Source organism: Hylobates moloch, unplaced genomic scaffold, assembly GCF_009828535.3.
Source record: "Hylobates moloch isolate HMO894 unplaced genomic scaffold, HMol_V3 SCAFFOLD_33, whole genome shotgun sequence".
NCBI classification, from domain to species: Eukaryota; Metazoa; Chordata; class Mammalia; order Primates; family Hylobatidae; genus Hylobates; species Hylobates moloch.
In genome coordinates, this window is record NW_026652308.1 from 413,823 (window position 1) to 440,710 (window position 26,888).

The 26,888-nt window shown below is 47.1% G+C and overlaps 1 protein-coding gene across 4 annotated transcripts in view; it reads right to left on the reverse strand.

Moving 5' to 3' along the window:
• Positions 1-9,349: 9,349 nt before the first annotated feature.
• Positions 9,350-26,888, reverse strand: part of LOC116463326 (chromodomain-helicase-DNA-binding protein 2) — a 146,675-nt gene continuing 129,136 nt past the window's right edge. For all 4 annotated transcript variants that reach the window (XM_058434586.1, XM_058434587.1, XM_058434585.1 and 1 more), the window contains 4 exons: positions 25,626-25,725; positions 23,182-23,395; positions 17,138-17,384; positions 9,350-13,019 (listed from right to left, as the gene is read on the reverse strand). In XM_058434586.1, the coding sequence (XP_058290569.1) occupies positions 12,686-13,019; positions 17,138-17,384; positions 23,182-23,395; positions 25,626-25,725 (895 nt within the window). In that variant the 3' untranslated portion in view covers positions 9,350-12,685. The remainder of the gene's footprint in view (positions 13,020-17,137; positions 17,385-23,181; positions 23,396-25,625; positions 25,726-26,888) is intronic.

Sequence of the window (26,888 nt, forward strand, 5' to 3'; positions counted from 1 at the left end):
AAAAAAAAAAAAAAAATTAACCGTTTCATTCATTAAGGCAATGTCCATGGGGCAGCTCCTGCATGCCAGGCCACCCCTGCCCTGACATAGTCCCAGGCTGACCAACCAGAACTGGGGAGAGGGCGTCTTGAAGAAACAGTCCACCCTCCACCCTCGCATACCTGTGTCTCCCAGCAGACAAGACACACAAGGGAAGGGACTGAACTTTCCTGCGTGCAAATCTCAGGTATGGTCCAGAAATCACATCTCTTTGGTCTGACTGGCCTTACTTACCAAACCCTTGAAACAATGGAAAGAAGCTTGGTGTAATGGGAAGACCCTGCCCCCCAAACCCTCTAATCAGGAGTCTACAGACCTCATTCCGTGGAAGTTCCCGTTGTCCCCTGAGAAGCCACCACCTTCTGAATCGGCACAGCCAAGGCCCCCAACCCTGTTTTCAACAGCTTTCCTTAGCCACCTTCCCCATCCTGCAGGGCTTTTCAACATTTCGACTTTTTAATCCTTCCCTCCCTAAGATATAGACATGGTGTTAGTACCAGAACCCTGAAGGCAAAGGAACAGAAACTAGAAAGTCCTAGCAGGATGGTCTGAATTAATAGACTGCTACAGGCAGCCTGTGTGCAAGGCATGCTCGTAGTGGTAGCGGTGTTTCCGGAATGAGGGCTGTGATCCCAGGCAGCCCAGATCCCAAGGCCAAAACATTCATGTCGCCTGGCATCACCCTATCCTTGCTCAGGGTGACCCTGAGACGGCACTTGGATTCTTCCACATTTGAACTCAAACCTGCTCCCTCAGCTCTCCCCAGCAGGAATTGGAGCCCTCTCCAGGCCGTTTAGCCAAAGCAGAATGTGTCTGGCCAAACAGATCTACCTGGGGAAGAACAAAGATGTGTTCAGACACTGTCTGGGGAATTGGTTTTGAGCTCACTCTGAGCTCCATTTGTGCAACAAGGCCAGCGTCAACTGTTAAAGAGAAGGGGCTTGTGGCAGTTTATTACCCTGGTGAGCTGGCTCGGGGCGAGGGGGACATGCTGACCGCAGGACTGTAAAGGACGTAAGGCAGTTGGCAATGTGGGAAGCAGCAGTCCCCAAAGCACCTCCTCAAGGAAACGATGCAAGAGCTCTGTCCACTGGACCAGCCCCACCCTACCCCATCACGCCCTGGCCTGGGGGCGGAACTTGTGTTTCATGGGCCTGGATGGCCAGGGATGGACTGTGGCATGGGCACAGAGACACCCGGACAGAAGGAAGGGCCCGGGCTCCAGAACCAGAGCCGATCCAGGCTCCCAGCTCTGTCACCTACTGGCTGCGAGAAAAGGGTGGGTTTTCCTTGTTTTGCAGCCTCAGCTGTCTCAGCTGTGAGGGAACAGTGACTCCACCTCCCTCACGTGGTGGTCCTGAAGATGAAATGCAATGCATGAAGCATGGCGGCCGGCCCACGGTGTGCTCTTAGTAACTGGCCACTGTTCTCTTCGGCCCTCCCGTTACTGACCACCTCGAGGGCACTGTTCCTCCCAGCTGACCATTTCCTGCCAGTCACCCACTGCCCAGCTCGCCCCGGCCATGGAGTGAGCTCTGGTCCACGTGCATGGTGAGCTGCCATCTTTGTCATCCTCTGGACACCACATCTACCTCCTTGGGAAATAGAAACAAGTCCTGCATTTGAACCTACCCGTGAGTCCTGCATTGCTTTGTCAAATTTCACAAAAACCCTAGAAAGCAGATATTGCCCTAGTTTACAGACGCTAAAAGAAGCCAACTGACCTGCTCCAGGTTACAACCAGGGTCTGGTAGGAGAGCACGCGTCCACCCCACCGCTCACTGCACCCACCGACTCCTTGCTTCAGGGCAGAGAATGAGCTGGGGCGGGGTGCTCCAGGGGGCACAAGCAGCCTGTGTTCAAGGCATGATCGTGAGCCCCACAGCAGGGGCGGAGTCAAACCAGGGCTCTGGTTCTGGGGTGAGCAGAGAGTGGGGCCAGGCCCCCACTGGGAGGCTGACTGAGGAGGGGCTCAAAGTGCCGGCAGGCTCCATCAGAGCGGTTTGATGAGCAGGGCCGCTGAGTGGCCCTCAGGTCAAGGCTGGGGCCTGGGCCACCAGGGACCAGGTCTGCGGGGCCAGGGGTCCCTCCCCAGGATAGAGCAGGAAAACTCCGGCAACCGCCTTCTTGAGTGGACTTGACCTTCCCTTTCTTTGCTAATGATCTCAGGTTAATCCCTTAAGACAAGTGCCCCAGGGTGGGTGTTGGTTGCATAAAACAGGAGGAGTCTTCCCTTCCTTCCCGGCACAAACATCTGTAGGCCACCCCCGATGTGGCTGGTCGTGGTCTGGATTTGGGGGCACATTCAGGCATTCAACAAATATGTTGTGAGGCCCTGTGATGAGCTGGAGGGCTATGCTTGATATTGGCAATACAGCTGTGATCGCTCGAATGAATGTGCCCGCCCTCACGGGACTGACCTCTAGTGGTGAGAGACAGACACTAACTGAGTCACATGTGTGATTACACGTGTAATCATACTTACATATGTAACAACACATGGGTTACACGTGCAGTGGCGGGAGGGGGCCCTTCACGGTGACCAGCCCATCAGGGAAGGTGATGCAGGTGGCAGAAGGAAGCGGCACACCCTGGTCCTCACGGAGCTCACAGCAGGTTCTCTGACCCTCACCTTGAGCCACAGGCTGTGTCTGAGCCTCATTGTCCTAGCTATAAACTGGGTGCAGGACTAGGCCTTAATCACTGGGCAGCGGGAAGAACTACATAAGCTCATACTGGTGCAGAGGCCCTTGGGAGACCGCAGGGAAAGCCATTGCGTGAGGCGGTGACAGGCTGGGCCTTCGGAGTCGGGCTAGAATCTGAGTTCTGACAATGATTCCCGCCTTGACCCATCTCTCCTCAGGCTGCCCTGAGCCTTCCAGTTAGGCCTGGGCTTTGGGCTTCCGTGTTTGTCTCTGTCCGATTGTAGCAAGAGTCCTGCTAAATCGGTCTTCCTGGAATCCTCCGCCCTCCACATCTGATTGCCCTCCCTGTCTGATCGTAGTCTTCATGCCCCACTGCCTCCAGGGGGCGTCTGATCACCCGGCCTGCCTTCAGCAAGAATCCCATCAGGCTCATTTAGCCAGAATCCCCCCCAGGTGTTTCCTCTTAAGAGGTTTTCCATCCACTGAGCCCACCCTGCTCCTTGACCATCAATTCCCATTTGCTTGTACTGTATTCAGAGTGGACCCCAATCTCTCTCCCCAGCTGCAGCCGTCCCTGTCCGACACTGCCCCCCACCTTAAATAGAGTCTTTCTTACTGTCTTTAACATATGCCGTGAATAAAGTTTTAGCAGATCCACCGATTCCCAGCTCTGTGATCTTAGGCAAGTTACCTAACGTGTCTGGGCCTCAGGATCCTCAGCTGAAAAATGAGATAAAGGCCACTCCATAGGATTATCGGGAGACTAAATGAAAAAAATGCAACAAAGCAACAGGCCCAGAGCCTGGTGACCAGTAAGCCTCGGTAGAAGGTGGCTTCTTTCCGCAGGCCCATCTCATAGGCAGCCTCATTTACCCACAGGTCTAGGTCATCAACAGCTGGGTTCCCAAACACCTATAATGTATAGACTGTCTAGGGGCCAATATTCCTCCAGGCTTTCCAGGGCTGCTTCGAGTCAGTTTTATTTTTCATAAGGCTAGGTATAAACTCTTTGTAATTATTTCTCCTTTCAATTGTAAAATCAAGACACATTTACCAATTAAGGCTAAACAAAACTACAAAACCAATAAAACTCAAATGAACAGCATTCATTTAAAGTAGTGGATGATGTTCTGCAGACGCCAAATGGGCTGTCTAACGGGAGGAAGGAGCGGCCGCCAGGGCCCAGGTTCTTCGGAGCTCAGCACCTGTCCTGGGTGCCAAGCAGTGACTTGGCTCCCTTCTGCTTGCCACTCAGGCCCTGTGACACCTGTCAGCGTGTTTCCCCCATCCGCCTGGGGTCAAGCAGCACTGACCCCTTGGCACTGATACAATCCTAAGTCGTAGGTCCCTTTTCCCTCCCTCTCTTCTGAATGCTCCAGGATGTGTTTAAATTGATTTTAAAAGATGTTCATTAAAATGAAAACATAGGCGGCGCACGTGGCTCATGCCTGTAATCTCAGCACTTTTGGAGGCCAAGGTGGGCAGATCACTTGAGGTCAGGAGTCTGAGACCAGCCTGGCCAACATTGTGAAACCCCATCTCTACTAAGAATACAAAAACTAGCCGGGCATGGTGGCATGCACCTGTAATCCCAGCTACACAAGAGGCTGAGGCAGGAGAATCACTTGAACCTGTGAAGCAGAGGTCGTAGTGAGTCAAGATCGTGCCACTGCACTCCAGCCTGGGAGACAGGAGTAAAAACCCTGTCTCAAAAATTAATAATAATAAATAAAATGAAATGAAAACGTAAAAATTTTTAAATTCTTCCAGAGACCTCTAAGAACTATCCTCCTCACCATGTATCTGTAGTCCCACGTGTGGGAAGAACTAAACCAGTACAATCGGGTGGGGATTCTTTTATCTGATTAGTATTTGCTTCCACTGTCAGAGCAGGGCTCAGAGAGAAAGTGAAGGAGGCGACAAGCACTGCAGGATCGGGGCAGAGCGATGTGGGATGGGGTCCTGAGGAGAAGGCGAAGAGGCCCTGTGGTACGGGTCAGCAGGACCTAGCACAATGTGGAAAGAGATGGCCCCAGATGAAGCCAGGGGGACCACAGAGGTGTCATTGCCAGCCTGTCCTGGTCCAGGGAGGGCAGGCATATGGGCTCCACCTCGGGCCAGATCACCAAGCATTAGCAGGGCCTCGCTGAGGATGCATATAGCCTTGAGGGCCACACAGTACTGAGGGTTCACCCCGCGTGGTGCTAGCATGTGCCAGGCTCTGTTCTCTCATCAGGGAAGTAACACTGTTCTCCCAGGATTACAGGTGCAGACGCTGAGACCCTGCAAGGTTAACCACCTGGGCCAGGTCACAGCAGCCAGGATGCAACCTAATTTGAAGGTGAGCTGTCTCCAGAGCCCATGCTCTCAGCCCGTCTGCAGTGAGGGCCCTGGGTCTCCACGCTGGGCCTTGAGTCCTTCTTGTGCGAGTTACTTGACACCACACTCTGCTGCTGCTGCCCAGACCCTCCCACCTCCCTACCTCCCCGCAGTACAGAGAGCCTGGGCCTGATCCTAGGCAGCTGGAGCCATGAGCCCATGAGTCCAGCACAGCCATGTAGATGCTAAAATACTGAAATAACACCAGGATGTTAGCAAACTCCCCCTATTTACTACTTGCCCCAATCCCCTGAAGCCCCATCACCACTCCAGCTCAGCTCCCTGAAAGTCCCCAGACTCTTCCCACAGTCCGGCAGAAAAAGGGTTAACATCAGGCCCAGCAGGGAGTCTTAGGGAGCCGCTCTAAGCTGGGACCTGGCTCCTGCCTGTTTTAAATATCCCCCCTGTTCTGGGAAGCCTGGGGAGCAGGGACCTGAATTCTGGATGAACTCCCAGCCTGCTCAGCCCCCAGGGAAGGTAGCACCCCCTTTGGCCCCTCTCTGGGCACCCACCAGAGAAGGCTCCAAGTGCAGTAGCTGCCTCCAGGCCACTGTTCAGCCAGGGACCAGGGCACCCAGGGACAACGAGGAATGAGCCTAGAGGACCTGGTACTGCGTTCACCCTGGAACAGTTTCCCAGCCCCCTGCACCTGTCGATGCAGGAGGCGGAGCTGGAGAGGAACAGAACCTGGGCTTCCCGAGGAAGCCTCGGTCAGGTGGGGGCGCCAGAGTGCACCAGGGGCTCTGACGGCATCTGTGGGAACAGGGAAGACACCAGCAGGAATGGAGATGGGAACAAGCAGAGCCAGAGTTGGCCGGAATTGATTCTTGAAGACCACCAGGTGTTCGGCAGGCAGATGGAGGTGATGGAGGAGGAAGAAACGGACCACGCCCTAGAGGCGGAGCTGGCCGCCTCCACCTGAGGCCGAGAGAGCAGCTGGGGCTGGTTGCAGTGAGGAGACTCAAGAAGGTACGCGTGGCCAGCAGGGGCAGGTCACAGAGGGCCCCAGACCCAAACCAGGGCGCTTGGACATTAAGGTGAAGGTCACCGAGAGCAGCCGGTGATGCTGGGGGCGCCTTGTGCCTCAGAACGGTCCCTACAGTCGTCCCTCCCAGGTGGGAGGAAGGAGAGGCTGGACTGCGGAGCGGGACCCTGTGCGTCCCTGCACAAGGGCTGGAGGTACGTAGGGATGAAGGAGGCCGGGGACAGGGCAACTTGTCCCCTCGCGTCCCCTGCTCATGGAGAGCAGTGAGGCTGCCTCTCCCTGCAGCCTCTGCCCCTCTCTTCCCCGTCCCCCGTCTCCCTTCCTGCGGATACCACGTGGCTCCATATCTCCTGGGGTGTGGAGGGGCTCTGTTGCGGGCTCCAAGCGGAGAGAACCACCGGGGCAAGGGAAGAGCCCGGAACCTTCCCCGGGTTGGGTTTCGGTGTTGGGTGCCGGGCAGGCTGTTTGTGGAAATCTGCTGCCCTCTGCAGGATGGTTCTAGAACCACATTCGCTCAGGGGCCCTCAGTCTAGGCTTCAGAGAGTGGGAGCTGATCCCAAACACAGCACAGGCCCCAGTGCCACCCTTTGATCATGACAGCTGCCGATGCCCCCTGACGTGCACCTCAGGGACCTCACTTGTCCCTGCCCAGCCCGGTGAGAAGCTGTCAGTATCTATTTGTAGTGGAGGCTTGGAGTTAGACAGAGAATGTGCTCCGCAACACCAGCTGGTAATGGACGGAGCCAACGTTCAAATCCAGTCTGTCCAGCCATGCCCGGCACCCTCCCGCTGGCCCACGTGCCTTCCTGACCGCCCATCCTCATCGCCAGGGCTTGGCCGTCTGAGTAGAGGTTGAAGTTTGCCCAGATCCAGGATTTTCACGACCCTGTCCCTCTACCTCTGGCTGTTTTCTCCCTGGCACTCATGTGACGTTTGTCCTCTTATTGTGTTTGCTTCTCTAGGGCCTGCCCCCAACCCCTACCCCAGCTAGAATATCAACTCCAAGGGACCAGGGGCCTTATCCTCCTGGTTCACTGCGCGGGTCCAGCTCCTGGAGCAGAACCAGCCCACGGGAGGGGCTTGAGACCTGGTTCAGGGAAAACGTCCTCTCCCATAACTGTCTGGTTCCAGCAGTGTCTCCCCCATGAGACTTGAGCTCCTGGGGGTTCTGGTCCCTGCTGGGCCTTCCTGCTGGGGTTTAGTCTCCCCGCACAGCAAGCTGCGGCTTTCCAGAAGCCCTGGCCAGTGGGGCTCCAAGAGGGCAGCTCGCTTGTCTTGCAGTCTCTGGAGTGGGAGGTGCTGGGCCCGGTGCTGACCGGGCCTGCCCTCCAGGCCGGGCAAGCTCTGTCCTTGGTCTCCCTCAACCCATCCAGCTGCCCTCTGACTCAACCCTCCCCACCCACTCCCCAGCCAAGGACTGAATGCGGTCTCTTCCACGTAGCCCTTAGGGTTACAAACCTTTTCCTTTTCCACTGTGCACACTCTCACTTAAAAACCACATGAACCCAAGAAGCGGCCTCCTTCATTTGCAGGTGAAGATGCAAGGTGATCACCCAGCTGAACATGGGGTGGGACTACATGGGGGCAATGCGCTGACTCGGGAAGTCCCTTTACAGCCCCCCAACACCCCGAGGGCCACCACAGTGCCTGTGGTTAACAGGGCCTGTGTTTTAGCAACAATTCCTTCTTAGGTCACTAAGGAAATTTAGAGAAAGGTCACGTGTGATGTTCCGTAAGTGGATATTGTTCTGCCCACCTTCGAGGTAAGAAGCCTTTAGGCCATGGACTGGTCCACGTTCCCACACAAAGCCAGACAGCAGGAGGCTCAGCGCAAAACCAGGTGGCCTGAGCACATTGTCATCCACCACATCACACGTCGGCAGAACTGACCAGAACATCCCCAAGACGTCGAGCCTGGGGGAGGGTCCCACCAGCAGCAGCGGGGGCAGCTCCTCAATTAGTACCCAGGTTTCTGCAGGATGGAGCTTTCATTGAATCCGGCTGCACCTTCTCCTCCCCACCCCCTCACTGATCAGAACAAATTTGAGGTAGGCTGGGATACCAAATGGGTCCCATAAGATATGACAGAAAGGACTGGTGCAGGGGGCTTCAGTTAAGGCAAAGCCTTACATCAGAGCTGGTCCTGCTCCTTTAAAAGCCACAGGTTGGAATCTGGAGCTGACTCTGGTCTGGCAAACTGCAGGGACTTGGGTTTCAATAAGTGACCTTTCTGTTGGCGCTAATTGAGGAGGGCTTGCCGTGATGCCAGGCATGCGAGGCCCCGCCAGGGAGGAGGGAGGAGGCAGGGGCCCTGGGCCGGCCACTTCCAGTAAAAGGCAGGCATTTTGGCAGCTGGCAGTTTCGAAGCCTTGTGGCTATTGTAAATCATAATAAGCTGATTATTGCAGTACTTGTTCTTAAAGTTTCCCCAGATTGTTCCAGCTGAGTCATGAGTTACAACATGATTGTGAGTTGTTTCTTTATGGGCACCAAGAGCCCTCAGCTTTTCTTCGTCTTTTTCAAGAACTACGTGAACTAAAAATCCCAGCCTCCCGCCCCAGCACGGGCCAGGACTGGCAAGGGCCCCTGCATCCAAGTCCCCTGGGCTGACAGAGCAGAGTCACAGGAGTTGACGGCTCAGCTCTGAGTAGACACATGGCTTATTTGGTATCAAGATTTAAGAGCTTCACAGGGATTTAGTTTCGTCTCAAAGTCACCAAAACATTAGTGAAAATCGTGGATCTGGGCAAACTTCAACCCCTATTCAGACAGAGATCTCTGCCCGCAGGCTGTGCCACCCTTCCTCTGTCTGGGCTGCACCAGAGCTGGGCCTGCCCCTGGGCCAGAATGCTAAAGCTAATGTTTGTGTCAGTGTTTCCGTTATAAAATGGCATCCCCCAGACCCCATCTGTTAAATTACCCTCAAGGCTACAGGCTGGCAGACACAGTGTTATTTCCTTCAAGATAGAAGGGGTGGCCCCCCTAGGTCTCCCTGGATCCTCCCAGGCAGGACTAACCCACGGGAATTAACTACCGGTTTCGGCAACTCCAGTCCTCCCTCAAGTGCAGAGCTGTGGGCCACGGCCTGGAGTTGCTCCGCCAGGGAGCCATTCACCTCAGCGACGGCAAACTCAGGAATAGCTTAGGTATCTGTGGTGTTAAGGCTGGTACGCAACAATGCAAACTGGTACCGGATGGCGGGAAATGCAACTTTAAAAGGCTCCACTTCACAAGCTGTCAAAAAATCTGGATGTGACCCAGCAACCAACGAGGGAAGGTAGACAAGGAGGTATCTCTAGTCACATAGCTCACACCACAATGCAATGCAACGTGTTAGCCCAATTCTAAAAATCCTCAGGAACACTTTTTAATATACAAGAATCAAAAGTACAGCAGTTTTACAATGTAGGAAAATTTAATACATACTATATAAACAACATTATTTACATCAGAAATCACTAGGACAGTGGCATTTTTCACAAATATAAATTAATTACTGTTTAGTCAACAGGTTTTAAAAGTCCACAATTTTACAATAAAGAAAAACCATCTGTCCCCAGATGAGTGGGGCACAGGTGGCCTAAAGCAGCCTGGACCCTTGGCATGGCTCCCCTCGCCCAACATGGCAGCCCTCAGAGGAGCCGGAAGACCGCTGGTGCTGGGCCTGGGCTGCTGCTCCTGCTGACAAGTGGATTTTGGTCTGTAGGATTTCAGTGTCATTGTGTGACTTCCTAAATAAACTGTGTTTGCACCGTGAGGACTGATGCAACTTTCAGACACACCAGGCCAGAATGTCTGCAGCACAGCGTGCAAAGTGTTTGGGCTTCCCTTCGAAGGGCTGAGGAATGACTGAAAGGAGAGCGAGCCCCGGGCTCTGCTGGCACCTGTCTGTCCGGCTCTGAAAGACCGCAGTGATTAGCTTGGGGTTTCACCTGGCCCTTTTCTAAAGGCCATAGTGTATCATGTCAACCCTTGTTCACGTGCAGGTTTTAGGTGATGCTAACTCCCTCTTCCTCAACCCGTTATTTCTACCAACAATAAAATCTTTCAAAGCCAGACTCCAGGGAATGCCATCCTCATAGATTCCTGGGGCAGCTTCTCCCATTCACAAGTGAGAGAATTTACCTGTGCAAATTTTTTATTTAGGCATATAATATTCATACTGATTTAAATCAATGAAGAAATGCTTCCTTTTTCCCAACGCACTCTTCAAACATACTCCAGCACCTAAAATAGTTGTCTAATGGGGACACTGTAATTTTAGCATCAATGTAACACTGATCTGGCCGATACTGCCTTTTGCTACTTCATATGGCACTAAGAGTCCTGAATGTGAACAAAAGGAAGTTTCTTTTTCCTCATGATGAGACATCTTTGGGCATAACTCACATCTCCTATCAGCAACTCAAGGGAGAAGCCCTGATGACTGTGGAAGCCCTGATGGAAATGCAGGGCCTCTGGTGACTCCTTTGCCCCTCCTTTCATTCCTGAAGGACACTACCCAACTCTCTGCAGGGGCTCATCTCCTTCCCACCCCATCTCCCATCGCTCAAGGGCTTGACAAGCCAACCTAACCTTCCTCTTTGGCTTGGGCAAGGCAAACGTGGGCTAGAGTCAATATTATCAGCAAGAAGCTCCATCTGTGGTTTCCTTATCACTGTGTGGCCTAAGTGGAGACACATGCCCTGCCCTCTCCACTGAGCGTCACAGCAGGCCCTCCATGGGAGGACTGTGGCCAGGTGGCTCATGCAGTCACCAGAGCTTTGCTTCAGGACATGTATGCTACAAGTCCAGGCTGAACAACCCCAAGAACTATGAGGGTTCAGTAAGGGGGGGTGGGTCTACCGAGCTCTCAACACAAGCTTCCGGGACCCAGACCCTCATCTGGAAACCACACAGGCCAGCGCTGCGATGCTCTGTGTAGCAGGGAGCAAGGGTCACACCACAGCTACATCTGCTTCATTCGGGGGATCCAACTCGGCATGTCTTGCTAAAGGCATTCATGGTGCTGCCCAGGACAGCAGCAAGCACTGAAGTCCTCACAAGTTACTTCAGGGAGTTTAACCCTGCACACGCCCAACAGAAGGGTTTTCACCAGCTCTGAGCCTGGACACTTACAGGCACACTGTATGTTCAAGTCAGTTATTCTGTCTCCATCTAGAAAGGCCTTTGGATACTCTAACAATACTAGCAAGCTATACTGAGAATAAAACTGAAGGCCCCAGCATCAGTCAATTGAAAAGAGCCTGCTTAACTGATGCAACCAACCTGCTTCCTAAACCCAACTCAGTTCAACTCTAGTACGATTTTTACTATCTATAGCTCAAGTCAGTGTGTCTTTGGATGCTCCCTGTTTGGGAGAGAGTTTAACTTAGGTTTATACCTGATTATATTCTAAGAGAAACTGAATTCAATTCTAGTGATCTCCAACTACAGTAGAAACTTGTTCACCACAGGTACTTATTTCCATCTGCCCACCACATGATGTGTGATTCTGTCCAATCTATTTCTTCAAGCTGTGCAAAGGGAAGGAAATGCAGCAGGAAGTGTTGACCTAGCCCAATACTGAAAGTTTCCCCCACTTGCTGGCACTACTGAACCCCACATTAGAAGCCTGTTCACTGCCTGCACCAGGACCCCCACCTTTGTGATTGCAACAAGTTGGTCAGCAGGCCTGCCTCTGCATCCCCTTCTCCAGGTCCTGTAGCTTTCCTTCTCACCACAGGAATCAGAAATCCACCAGGGATTCCAGTTCCCTGGCCACACTACTCCCCACCTACCCCACCCTACCCCTCACTCAGCCTACTCCCCAGTCAAGTAAGACCCATGCTGGCATCAATGTTGCCTAACTCACAGTACTCAAAAGTCAGCCAGAGCAACCTACTTTTCCTGGCACAGTGGGAAAAGGAGGCCCACTCAGGAGACCAAACCTCTGAAATGTACAAAGACAGTGTGGGAAAAATTAGTGTTGGCAGAGATGATGCAGTTGTGGAAGCTGTTGCCCTCTCTCTACTTCCCCACCCCAACCCCACCCATAGGTTTCACATAATGAGGCCAAGTGTATCATTTCTCCCAAGAACACATTTGAGGGGCGTACCTGCTCCCCTTCAAGTCCTATGCTTGTCCCCACCCGCTTGCCCCAACTCGCCACTCCCCATCAGCAGCATCCATCATGTCAGAGTGAACCAAATCAACCAAATCACACACTGTAACATCAGGTCCCAGCAGCCTCCATGCACCAGTTCCTGCCCTGACCATGCACTAAGGTCCTGGGAACACTGACCCTGGCAAAAAGCATTCATGACTCTGAAGATCCCCTGTTCCTTGACTGGGGAAACACATCCCAGTGAAACTGGAACACACAAAGTCAGCTCCTCCTCCAAGTGCCCGTCAAAGTGGGAGGCCAGAACTAGGCTGGAATGGGATGGGGTGCCAAAGTGCAGGAGGGGTGACCCGAATCAGAGCTGGACCCAGTGAAAGGCCTCCCATTCCTTGAAGTGCTCCTTCAGCCAGTGAGTTGACAGCAGCAGCATGTCCGAAACTCCACTTATTGGTCTAGATAACTGGCTACTGTAGGATCAGACCAAAAATATCCACGTGTTTGGTGACTCTTACTCTCTCCTTTACGAGCTGTCCTTTATGTTTTCCGAACATTCCAGTTATAATCTGGGTTGTTTTTCTGTTCTAGCGATCTCTCCAAAGGAGACCTATGATCCAGGGGTGACTTGGAATCGTGAGGAGATTTCTGAGAAGGGGGTGAGCGAGGATCTGAGACTGCAGGGTGCAATGGGGGTAGAGGCTGTTTATATTCCCCCAGTTTATCTGTGTGGAAAGAGCGGTAATGGTCTGAGGGTCCCTGGCCATGGTAGCCCATAGGGGGGCGGTGATCAGACATTCGTCGGAAATCCTGCTGGTGGTAATTTTGAGGCCTAAATTCATCGGATCTCCTCCGCTTGGAGTCATGATGGTGCCTGAAATAGAGATGCAAGGATTAGTCGAAAGACTGAAGCCAGACTCCCATCCACTTCTCTTCACCACCCACTTGGCTCGTCCTCATATACTCATATTCAAGGACACTTACAAATGGACTCAAGGACAAATGCTCACATTATTAGGAATCAAAAAAATTAATAACAAAGAGTCATTTTACACTTATTAGCAAAATACATCCTATGAAATAAGCCTCAAGTGTGCAGTGACACAAGTACACACTTGAAAAATCACTGATGGCTTTGCAAACTCACTCCCTTTAGGAAAAATCTGGTAAGATCCATAAACATTTCCATATTCCTGGACCCAGCCCATGAGAAAAAGAGCCACAGAAATTATTTTGTAAGTTATTAATAACTCCATCAACCTAAATATGCGACAAGTAAGTGACTAGTTAATAAAATTCTCTTAAAAACCAACTCAATGTGAAGAGTATTAAAATTTTTAGCTTGGACCATGGTAAACTGCTCATGATACCATTAGAAAAAGAATTAGTAAAACTCAACAACAAAAACAAACAACCCAACTCAAAAGCAGGCAAAGGATTTGAACAGACATTTCTCCAAAGAAGATATACAAATGGCCAAAAAAAAATGAAAAGATGCTCAATATCATTAATCATTAGGGAAATGCATATTCAAGCCCACAATGAGACTACTTCACACCCACCAAGATGGAGATATTCATTAAAAAAAAAAAAAAAAAAAAAACCCAGGAAGTAAGTGTTGGCAAAGACAAGGAAAACCTTCAACTCTTATACATTGCTGATAGGAATGTAAAATGGTTCAGCCATTGTAGAAACATTTTGGTGTTTCCTAAAAACGTAAAGAATATGACTAACAATTCCACTCCTAGGCACCATATCCAAAACTGAAAACAGGTAGTCAAGTACCTGTATACCAATCTTCACTGCAGCATTATTCGCAATAGCCCAAAGATGGAAACAACTCAAACGTCCATCAGCAGATGAATGGATAAACAAAATGTGGTATATCCACACAATGAAATATTATTTAGCCATAAGATGGAATGAGTACTGATGAATGAACCTTGAAAACATTATGCTAAGTGAAAGAAGCCAGACACAAAAGGTCACATATTGTATGATTCTTTCTATATGAAATGTCTAGGCAAATCCAGAGAGACAGAATGCAAACTGGTGGTTGCCAGAGGCTGGGGAGAGGGAATAATGGGGAAGGATTATTTAATGGTTATAGGGTTTTCTCTGAGTGATGAAAGTGTTTTGGAACTAGACAGAAGTGTTGGCTGCCCGATAGTATAAATGCACTAAGGTCATTCAGTTGTTCGCTTTAAAATAGTTCCTTTATGTAACATGAATTTCACCTCAATGAAAGAAAGAGGGAGGAAGAAGTGAGCAATTTCAAGTTCCAGTCAAAATGGAAGAACAGAGACTAGATTTACCCTCCTGCCTGAAACAGCCAAAAGAGACAAAACGTATAGAACAGTGGTTTTCAAGACACCAGACATGAGGCCATGAAGCACAGTGATCCCTGAGGAATGGACACTAATGAAATGAGCCTTTTAACGGCTCCTGCTTACTATCATGAGATAGCCCTCAGGCTGTGACACAGGAAGAAGGAAACCCAGAAAGACACCAGTTGGCTTCCCAAGGTGAGGGATGGGGAACCAAGGTGGCCAGAGTTCACAGGACATGGCATGAGAGAAGACAGTTCTGCAGAGCAAGAAGTTTGAAGATCTACAGAGGGTTCCCAGGTATACAGCTGAATACTGCTTAGGATGTGCATGTGGGGAAACTACCCAAGGCCAGGGAAAGAACCACCCGAAAAGACTAAAGGTAACAGTGCCCTGTGCTCACAAGGAACTGGCATCGTGCCTGTTCTCACCAGCCACACCAAAGACCTCCAGATGGTGATACAGTTTGGATATGTGTCCCCTCCAAATCTCATGTTGAAATGTGACCTCCAATGTTGTAGTGCGAGGTATTTGGGCAGATCCCTCATAAATGGCTTGGTGCTGTCCTTGTGATAATGAGTGAGTTCTCTGAGTTCATGTGAGAGCTGGTGCTTTAAAAGAGGCTGGCACCTCCTCCTCTCTCTCTTGCTCCCTCTCTTGCCATGGGACGCCTACTCCCACTTCGCCTTCCACCATGAGTAAAAGCTTCCTGAGGCCTCTCCAGAAGCCAACCAGATGCTGGTGCTATGCTTGTACAGCCTGCGGAACTGTGCGCCAAATAAAACTCTTTTCTCCATAAATTACCCAGCCTCAGGTATTCCTGCAAAACAGACTAATGCAATTGGGTAGAGTGCAATGAGGCTCTTTACCTTGGGGGTGGGCAATCATTCCCTTGACTGAGCACTGCTCTGGTTCTACCTAACGAATCTTAACAGCAAGACCTGAGAAAGGAAACTGCTTCCAAATAACCTGCAACTCATAACAAAGCTCCAGAATACTTACGGGAATACAAAAATATCCAGCACCCAACAAGGTAGATGTTACATCTGGCATCTGACAAAAATTATTAGGCATAGAAAGTACCAGGGGAGCAAGACCCACAGTGAGGAGGTATCAACTGAAACTGACCCAAGTGATAAGATTCGCAGACAAGGACATCAAAACCAAGTTATATCTGTTTTCCAGGTTTTAAAAGGTTAGACACAGAACATATATAAAAAGACCCAAATACAACTTTCCGAACTTTTAGAACTACAATGTATAAAATGCAAAGTACACTGGATGGGCCTCATAGCAGTCTTGACTTTGAAAAGGAAAGTATTAGTGAACTTGAAGAGGTAGCAATAGAAACTATCCACAATGAAACAGAAAGCATAATTTTTTAAAAGTCAACAGAATACAAGTGAGCTGTGAGACAACTTCAAGCAAGCTAATATAGGTGTAATGAGAATCTCCAAAGAAGAAGAGAGAGTGGAGGGTCAGAAAAAAATATTTGAAGAAGATTGTAAAAATTTCCAAATTTTATGGAAACAATAAACCCACAGATCCAAGAAGTTCAAACATTTCCAAGCACAAGAAACCAAGGAAAAATACACCAAGGCACATCATAATCAGTGATTTTTTTAAAAAGGAACATTATGTAAAGAGGAACAAAGGATGACAGATTTTTCATCACAAAACAATGCAAGTAAATAGCAGAGGTACATCTCTAAAGCACTGAAAGAAACTGTAAAGCTAAAAATGTATATACTCAGCAAAAACTGCTTTCAAAAATGAAGGCAAGATACTTTTTCAGGCATACATACAAACACTGAAAGAGTTTATCACCAGCAGAAAAAGTCCTTCAGGCAAAAGAAAACTGACACCAAATAGAAATATAGACCTACTAGAAGAATGCAGGCAAGTGCTCACTGCGTCCAGACAATAGAGAGAAGGGTGGGAGTGAGGGGCAGACTCCTAAGGAGGTGACAACTACTCAGCTACAGCTCTCTGCTAATGCAGCCTGCTGTTACCAGATCTTCCAAAAACAAAGCAGGACTTTGAGACATGTATATGAAATTTTCCACTTTAAATTCAAGGTACAGTGCAAAGGACGCACATCACCAGCCCAGGGAAAACCAAAGCTGCTATGAGGTTAAATTATCCAAGATTTGAAATTAGGAAATACAGATAAAACTTCTTTAGCTCTCCCTGGACTTGCTACTCTCACAATGTAAAGCTTTGGCTCATGGTACTACTGGTGGCATTGTACTGAAGTAAAGAGGGTGCAGCTTCGAAAGGCTTCGACTCTTCAATTATGGGCTCGTGGCAGGTAAGGACTGTGGGCTGGTACCCATCTTGGGATCCCTGACACCTAGTGTGGCTGATAGCCTCACACAGAGCTTAATAAATTTGGTTGCTGACTCTAATATTTTATGGCGACTACTTCACTACATTTCCTCAAAAGACGGCAGAAAACTCTTTTCCTGCACAGGTGAAATGTGCTCCCTATGACCCAGAAAATAAAACATAAAATCTAACCAAGACATGGGATTCCCTGTGGCTGACACATGATGAGATCTTCAGTAATTTGATAGATAAATACATTCATGTATACGTCACTTTCTCCCTAGAAACAACTCCTGGCAAAGGTCGGCACCTGGTGTCTCACAGCCTTTTTGCATACCTGTCATAATAATCTCTGTGTCCCCGGTGGTCTCGGTCACTGCTGTACTGGTCATAAGGCCTCTTTCTGGACATGTTGTTGGGTCGATAGCTTCCGGAACGGTGGGCATCCATATGTCGCCGGTCCCCATAATGGTGGTCCTTGTACCAGTGCTGCTCATACTGATGGTGCCTGTCGCTTCCCCATGGTGGATTGTTGTTGCCACCACCATAGTTGAACTTTCTTTCCCTCTGCCAGTCTCCTCGATCTGTAGGAAAAGAAAGAATGATCTGATGACTGCAAGAAATGGATGAATTTCACTTTCACTACAATTTTTTTTTTTGGAGATGGAGTTTTGCTCTGTTGCCCAGGCTAGAGTGCAGTGGCATGATCTTAGATCACTGCAATCTCCACCTCTTGGGTCAAACAATTCTCATGCCCCAGCCTCCCAAGTAGCTGGGACTACAGGCACCCGCCACCATGCCTGCCCAATTTTTGAATTTTTAGTAGAGACAGGGTTTCACCATGTTGGCTAGGCTGGTCTCGAACTCCTGACCTCAGGTGATCCGCCGACCTCAGCTTCCCAAGGTGCTGGGATTACAGCTGCGAGCCACCACGCCCAGCCTTATTTTTTATTTTTGTTTTCTTCCACACCAATCTTCTCTGTATTGTTCCAATTTTTGTAGGTATGCTGCTGAAGTAAGCACTACTTTGCTGAAGTTCAAACTGAAAGCCTGACACATGTTACAAACAGACATTAAATTTCTTTCTTCTTGGTCTTGTTGTTGCTGGCTAACATATCAGTAATGACTCCTAAACATTCTTTTTTTTTTTTTTGAGACAGAGTCTCGCTGTCGCCCAGGTTGGAGTGCAGTGGCGCGATCTCGGCTCACTGCAGGCTCCGCCCCCCGGGTTCACGCCATTCTCCTGCCTCAGCCTCCCAAGTAGCTGGGACTGCAGGCGCCCGCCACCTCGCCCGGCTAATTTTTTGTATTTTTAGTAGAGACGGGGTTTCACCGTGTTAGCCAGGATGGTCTCGATCTCCTGACCTCGTGATCCGCCCGCCTCGGCCTCCCAAAGTGCTGGGATTACAGGCGTGAGCCACCGCACCTGGCCAATGACTCCTAAACATTCTTTCCAACAAAATTTTAAGGCAAAATTTACTACTCCTCTCCTTCTGAAATCTTAAGAACTACCGCTTTTCACTCTCCATACCTGTTTAACCTTCCAATCTGTGGCAGACTCTTAACACCAAAACCAAACTAATTCAGAAAGTGATACCACTGAGTTTCACAGCTACAAGGTAATATCCTCCGGTTACACATCTTAACGTTTATTTCACCTGCTGGTACCTGCTGTGCCTGGTCTCTGAAAATCTCTCCAGACTACACTCACCGATTCTATTATTCTTCCCTATTCTGCACACACACAAAAATGGACATCCTCCTATAAAAAAGTAATTTCTCTAACTTTGAGCTTGGATCAGTGCTCTGTCTCTTACGGATTAAGGCCAAACTACAATCCTTTTAACTTCTGTAGCCTTCCTTTTCTCCTAAGGAAATGAATCATACTCACTTGAATCAGAAAATGTAGTGAAGACACAGAAGTCCAGGGATGGAGAGTTAAACTGTGGCTACCAAAATATCATGTCCACCCAGAGCCTGTAAGTGTGATTTTACCTAGGTCTTTGCAGATGTAATTAAGTTAAAAATCTCTAGATGAGATCATCCTGAATTTAGGTTGGGCTATAAATTCCAGGACAGGCATCCTTTCAAAATAAAGGCAGAGGGAGCTATGACAGGCTCTACATAGGAGAAGGCTATGCAAAGATGGAGGCAGAAATCGGCGTGATGCACCTACGAGTCAAGAACGCCAAGAACTGCTGGCAGCCACCAGAAGGCAGAAGAGAGGCATGGAACAGATTTTCCCTCAGAGCCTCCAGAAGGAACCAACCCTGCTGACACCTTGATATCAGACTTCCTGGTCTCCAGAAATGTGAGAAAATAAATGTCTGATGTTTTAAGCCACCTAGTCTGTGATACTTTGTTATATACGGCCCTAGGAAACTCATACAGAGGACTAACCAAAAGGAACCTATGACCTCATGGAAAAATCCATCTTCTGTCTATAATTATGTTAAGATCAAAGACATGCCACCAAATAAGTGACTCTACTCATTTTGCTGGCCTTCCAGCTTTTTGCTACAGAGCTGGAGAATAACACCATTAAGGAAGTGCCGAGCTTAGAAACTGATAGCATTAATATGATGTACAGTCAACCAGTGGCTTAAATTCACTGCTGACCTGGGTAGATCAGATGAAAGCACCATAAAGTAAAAAACTTTTGACTATTCACCCTAAGAATTAACAAATAACAGCAAAAAGAGACACCTTCTAAACATGCGAAGGATCAGTTGAGGATGGCTTCAAATCAAATGGAAAGTGAGATTTCTAACAGGGTGTCAATGTCTGTGGTTTTGTAGAGGTGCTTAAAACTCAAGCTAATTCATTGTTTCCAGAGTAAATCAAACAGATTTTCTTTCTTCTTAAACCCTCTGTGAGGTAAATCACAGGTTACAAAGTATTGAGCTATTAAAAAGATGGGTGAGGAATCCAAGGTTTAAATAAAAGAATGTATTTAGTAAGAAGTTATTTTAGCCAGGTGCGGTGGCTCACGCTTGTAATCCCAGCACTTTGGGAGGCGGAGGTGGGCGGATCACGAGGTCAGGAGATCGAGACCATCCTGGCTAACACAGTGAAACCCCATCTCTACTAAAAATACAAAAAATTAGCCGGGCGTGGTGGTGGGCACCTGTAGTCCCAGCTACTCGGGAGGCTGAGGCAGGAGAATGGCGTGAACCCGGGAGGCGGAGCTTGCAGTGAGCCGAGATTGTGCCACTGCACTCCAGCCTGGGCGACAGAGCAAGACTCCATCTCAAAAAAAAAAAAAAAAAAAAAGAAGTTATTTTAAAGGATTCAGAATATAAAATAAGTGACATTGTATGCAAAACACAAAAACAGCCTAATACTAGAAAAAAGCCAGTATAACTGATGCAACTACATCTAAGAACAGGGAAACATTTCCCAATCGTTCTGCAAAGTCATTAGCTTTTTTTCCCTCAACAAAATGCTGATGAAATAATTTTGAACGCAGATTTTTAAGATTACAGAACATAGAACTTAATGCTTCCAGGCAGGGTAGCTTGTAGCAGAATTACATCCTGCCAAAAACGATAAGAAAAGGGAAGATTAAAAAGAATGTGTTTAGGCCAGGCACAGTGGCTCACGCCTGTAATCCCAACACTTTGGGAGGCTGAGGCGAATGGATCGCCTGAGGTCAGGAGTTCAAGACCAGCTTGGCCAACATGGTGAGACCCTGTCTGTACTAAAAATAAAAAAAAATAAAAAAAAAAATTAGCCCGGCATGGTGGTGTGTGCCTGTAATCCCAGCTACTCGGGAGGTTGAGGCAGGAGAATCGCTTGAACCCATGAGGTGGAGGTTGCAGTGAGCCAAGATCGTGCCGCTACACTCCAGCCTGGGTGACAGAGCGAGACTCCATCTCCCCAAAAAAAAAAAACAAAAAACAAAGAAGTGTTTAAAGGCATCAAAGAGCAGCCAAAGCAATGAGGACTAGAAGGACTAAGATTCCACAGAGTGGAAAACCTCAAAGAGATAAGAGATGACTTCTGTCACCACTGAAGAGATCTGTGATCCTGAGCACCAGCAAGAGGCTAAGGATCTGGGTCTTTGGCAGGTAGGGACCACTGCTGGAGGAACAGAGAACCCACAGAGTGGGTTTTCAGATTATTTTCTGAAAAGATTATAGCAATTCACACTCTTAGCAATCGGGTGTATTTCCCTTTTTAATTTTTGATGATCTGAATGGGTAAAAAAAAATTGGTTAACCTATTGTTGCTTTAATTTATATTTCCCTAGTAGCAAGGTTGGTCATCTTGTCATATTGGCCATTTGAATTTTCTCTTTTACATGAACTGTCTAATTCATAACTTTTGCTCATTTTGTTTTAGAACAATGGATAAGCTCTACAGAGTTTATTTTTTTCTAATCAAATTTCCAAAATTTTAATTCAATCTGGATTCCTTTGAGTTTTGTTTCAAAACTGCAATTTTTTTTTTTTTTATTTACACTCTTTCCATACACGGTGTTACTCTATTGCCCAGACTGCAGTGCAGTGGTGCAGTCCTGGCTCACTGCAACCTCCACCTCCCAGGCCTAAGAAATTCTCCCACCTCAGCCTCCCAAGTAGCTGGGACTACTACGCCACTATGTCCAGCTAATTTTCACACTTTTGTAGAGACTGAGTCTATGTTGCCCAGGCTGTAAAATTTTTTTAATTGACAATTAAAAATTGTATATATTTATTGATCACAACGCAATGTTTTAAAATACATATACATTATGGAATGGCTGAATCGGCCTAATTAACATATGCACTACCTCACGCACTTATGTTTTGTGGCAAGAACACTTAAAATCTCTTAGCAATTCTCAAAAATATAATACATTGTTATTAACTACAGTCACCATGCTGTACAACAGATTTCTCAACGTATTCCTCATATCTAACTGAAATTTTATCTCCGTTGTTAATATCTTCCCAATTCTCCCCTGCTCTCCGACCCTGTTCTACTCCCTGCTTCTATAAGTTTGACATTTTCAGATTCCAAATATAAATGAGAATATGCAGTTTTTCTCTTTCTGTGCCTCACTTATTTCACTTAACGTAAATGTCCTCCAGATTCAACCATGTTGGTGCAAACGAGAGGATTTCCTTCTTTTTAAAGCTGAATACTATTCGATTGTGTATATATACATTTTCTTTATCCACTCATCTGCTGATGGGCACTTAGGATGATTCTGTATCTTGGCTATCGTAAATAATGCTGCAATGAATATGTAAGTGCAGGCATTTCTTCAACATAACTAATTTCATTTTCGTTGAATATATACCCAGTAGTGGGACTGCTGCAAAATATGGTAGTTCTATTTGTGATTTTTTTGAGGCATCTCTACATTGTTTTCCATAATGGCTGCACTAATTGACATTCCCACCAACAATGTGCTGGGTTCCCTTCTCTCCACATCCTTGGCAACCCTTATCTTTTGACTTTTTGGTGACGGCCATCCTAACAAGTGTGAAATGATATCTCATCGTAGTTTTAATTTGCATTTCCCTGATGATTAGTCATGCTGAGCATTTTTTCATATACCTGTTGGCCGTTTGTACGTCTTCTTTTGAGAAATGTCTCTTCAGGTCCCTTACCCACTTTTTAATCAGGCATTTGCCTTCTTGCTACATAAGGAGCTGAGTTCCTTACACAGTTTGGGTATTATCCCCTTATCAGATGTATGGTTGGTAATATTTTCTCACCTTACAGAAACTGTCTCTTCACTCTGTTGATTGCCCATTTTTCTATTCAGTTATTATTGTTTTGTTCTCAATTTACAAGAGTTCTTTCAAGATTAGCAGTTTTAACCATTTAAATGTCATACAGAATGTAAACTTCTCCCTCAGTCTTTTTCGTTTGTTCATGTTAGCTGGGTTCTTCTTAATCTGAAGTTGAAATAATAGTCCTGGGGGCCAGACACAGTGGTTCACATCTGTAATCCCAGCATTTTGGGAGGCTGAGGTGGGCAGATCACATGGCACCGGGAGTTTGAGACCAGCCTGGCCAACATGGCAAAACCCTGTCTCTACTAAAAATTTAAAAATTAGCCGAGCGTGGTGGTGCACATCTGTAATCCCAGCTACTCGGGAAGCTGAGGGACGAGAATCGCCTGAACCCAGGAGGTGGAGGTTGCAGTGGGCCGAGATCGTGCCACTGCACTCCAGCATGGGTGACAGAGCAAGACTCAGTCTCAAACAAAAAAAAAAATTGGGGGATCTTTATTTCATGCTTTCTCTCATTAAGAAAAGAGAGGACAATAAAGCATTAGAAGAGAATAAAGCACAGAAGTCTAGCCAGTGTCTTTGGAAAATGAAACGGTTGTGTGAATTTTTTATTTTTTGGCACCTCTTTTAAAAACTCCACTTAATGACCTACCTGCATTACTGAAGTGTCTCTTGTTGGGGTGACTGTAGTTATCTCTTGGGTGTCCATGCATCTGTGGGCCATGGGAGGCAGGCAAATGAGGCTTCTGAGGGTGAAGGTTGTGTGAGGTATGGGACTGAGAGATCAGAGAATCCCGGCTGGAGCCTGAGGCCTCTGGACGAAATGGTTTCTTACCCCCAGGCATGTCATCTTTCTTCTTTTGCTCCTGAAGAGTAAAAGGAAACCAAAGAAGCTCAAGATCCCAGGCTTAATTCCCCAGAGAAGAATAAAGGTTATCACCTCTAAACAGCTCCTTCTTGTCCTTAACTTTTGAACTGCCGTTTACTACCTCCTAACAAAAAAAAAGGCTCATAAATTCCACTGTTAGGCTATTTGCTGGGGGAACTCAGTGGAATTTATGCTGAGTTTGACCATTACTGCTAAGTACCTGCAAGAACACATGCATAGACTGCTAGATGTCACTGTACAGGGTATGGCGTGGGCGCCCAGGCTGGCGGCACTCTCAGAGGATCATCCTGGACCGTGTAAAACCAAGACTACCGACTTTCCAAGGCTAACCACAACAAACAACCCTGCGGGACTGTCCAGTGGGAACTAACTCCTATGCCAAAGTCATCAAGCTAAATATCTGAATGTTGGAGTGACATTACTCCTTATCACACAGTCAAATGTTTGATATAAAAAAAATCACATAATAAAAACAACAAAGTGACCCAAATCCTAACCAGCAAGGGAATTACTGTTAATAATTTGGCACATATTTTTCTAAGCTTTTTTTTGTATTTGTATTTTAAACAAAAATATTTGGTATTCATTTTTCACTTAATGTATTGTGAAAATCTTTCCATGTAAATACTTATTTCTACAATATTATGTTTAATAATTGATTAGTACTCTCCAATATGGATATATCATAAACTACTGAATGTGTTTTTTTTGTTTGTTGTTTTTTTTTTTAAACAGAGTCTCACTCTGTCACCCAGGCAGGCATTCAGTGATGCAATCTCAGCTCACTGCAACCTCCATCTCCTGGTCTCATGTGATCCTCCCACCTCAGCCTCCTGAGGGGCTGGGGCTACAGGCATGTGCCACCACACCCAGCTAATATTTGTAGTTTATGTAGAGATGAGGCTTCATCACATTGGCCAGGCTGGTCTCGAACTCTCAGCCTCAAGTGATCCACCCGCCTCAGCCCCCCAAAGTGCTGGGATTACAGGCACAAGCCACCGCGCCTAGCCACATTGAATGTATTTCTTACTGTTGGGCTTCCAAGTCATTTCCATTATAAACATGTTTAAATCTCTATCTCCTTCTCAAAACTAAATTCCTGGAAGCAAAACTGCATGCTTTAGTCTTTTAATAAATCGTGCTGAATTCTCCTCCAGAAAGGTTGTGACAATGTATACTCCCACTAGTAGGATACCACCATTTTTGTTATTCAACTTATACTCATTTCTGATCCCTAAATGAATGAAGTCTTTCATTATTATGTGTCCAACTTCAGACCTTCTTCCTAATTTTCACTCCTTTCTAAAGGGCCTTTCCTAACTATTTCATTCCCTCCTGGGGCCTTTCCTGACTATCCTTTTATAGACTTTTTATAATGCTTATTAGTATATGATTCCTGTATGTTACTGCTATAACATATTCTTCCATGTAAAATTAAATTATAAACTACTTGAGGGTGCTGCTTCACAGGCCAACACAGCACTGGGCACAGCATAACAAATACTCCTGAGTGCCTCCCTGTCCCCCACACCATTTTATTCCATTCTATGTGCTGAAAACATAGCAGTAGATGAGAGACATAAAATCTCTGCCTTCATGGAGCTAACACCTTAGTGGAGGTGGTATTTAATGCTCACAGATTGAACCAAATGTCCAACTTGGGTACAGCCCATTTGGCAAGTCAGCAGATCTGCAAATGGGCACACTCACACAAGGAGCACTGCCTCTGCAGCCTCTTCCATGTCACTTCTGCACCCATCCCCCTATTCCAAAGAGAGGCAACTTCTGAGCACCTCTCACAAGTGAGTAGCAGGACCCCTTCCATACAAAAGCTGGAAGGAGACCAAGTAGATGGTCCAGGAAAGAAGAGAAAAAGTATTTTCTTCCCACCACCCTATTACTTCCTAGGAGCCACATTTATAAGCTACCGACATGTACAGAAGAAAAATGCACATGGAAGAAAAAACCTGGTGAACAAATGATTTTAGGACATAAAAACACACGGTAAACACTCTTTGTCAGAATTTCAACAATGTTAGGCTCCAATACATTGGCTATTTCACCCGTCTGGTCTTACTGTTTGACTATTAGCACCAGCAATAACCCATGATTCTGTGATCATCTCCCCATGGAAAAACAAAAATTAAGAGATTTTTCTGTGGAATTGCTATTTGTTTGTATGAATTAGGATTGAATTTGTACTTTACCTCCTCTTCTTGAGACCTTTTCTTATGAGCCATCTTGTATAACTTATGCAGTTTTCGAGCATCAAATTCTGTAAACTTGGAAACAAAAATCCATAGGTTCCTAAAAAGAAAAATGAACAGTTCTGGTGAATTATAGAATTAGAAAAGCAATTTTTTATTATCTTCATGGATGGCAAGCTATTAAATTGTGCTGTGGTATACTCCCTAAGCATAGAAATTAAGTTACAGAAATATTATTTCAGGTATTTGTGTCAATAATACAGTAAGTCCTAACTTAATGTTGTCAGCAGGTTCTTGGAAATTGCAACTTTAAGTGAAACAAAATCAATTTTTTTTTCTCATCAATGTTATAATGAAACAAAGCTGAAGGAAACGACGTTATCTGAGGACTTACTGTACACCTTTATATGGTTCTGCCAAAAGCGTCTGACAGAGGGATTTAGAGACTAGGGCTCTATCAATACCTAAAACTCCTCTAAATTTATATCAATGACACCCCAGACTCCAGTCCTTTAAGTTTTCCTTCAGTTTCTGGACTCTACCACAAATCCATCAGCACCACCATTTCCCAGGTTGTGGCTTCCATTCAGTTGGTCATCTCTGTGTTGCTGCCCCTCCTTCCTCCCAGTTGTCGCCACCACAACCTTTCATTTCTTCCTTAAAACTCTCAGTGACTTTTTCCCTCCAATTCCATTATGTTCACCCTAGCATGGTGTTACTGCACAACAGGGGAATGATATGATGAAAGAGGTGTTTAAAAAGAGTAAGCACAGGTAGTCAGAGTGAGCTAGATAAAGGAGTCTCATATCTTCTCAAACTTCCTAATAGGTAGTTAGTTTCACCATGGCTTGCTGCTGACAGGACACCTGTACAGGCTCCCTAACTAGTAAGCCTGCTGCATCAGGTGAAGAGCCATTTACCTTCCTGTCTAAAGCCTCCTATAAAGAGCTTCAGTCTTTTTAGCAAACTGTCTTTAAATCCTGAACACCACCCAGTCCCCTCCCTGTCCCACTTTCAAGCCTTTGCTGAAGCCTGAGAACTCTGTTCATCTCAGCAATTCAACACAGGTCATGTACACTCAGTTCAAGTGCACTTGCCTGCCTCTCAGAAGACCTTCCTTCCCGACTACTCTTCACGCACTTCCTTCTCAACACTTCCAGTCTATCTGGTCTTGCATTTGCTGCCTCATGATGAACAGTTTCTCCGAGGGCTTACCTTGTACTACTTTTTTGACTTGTAAATGACGAGGACCTTGTAAACTAC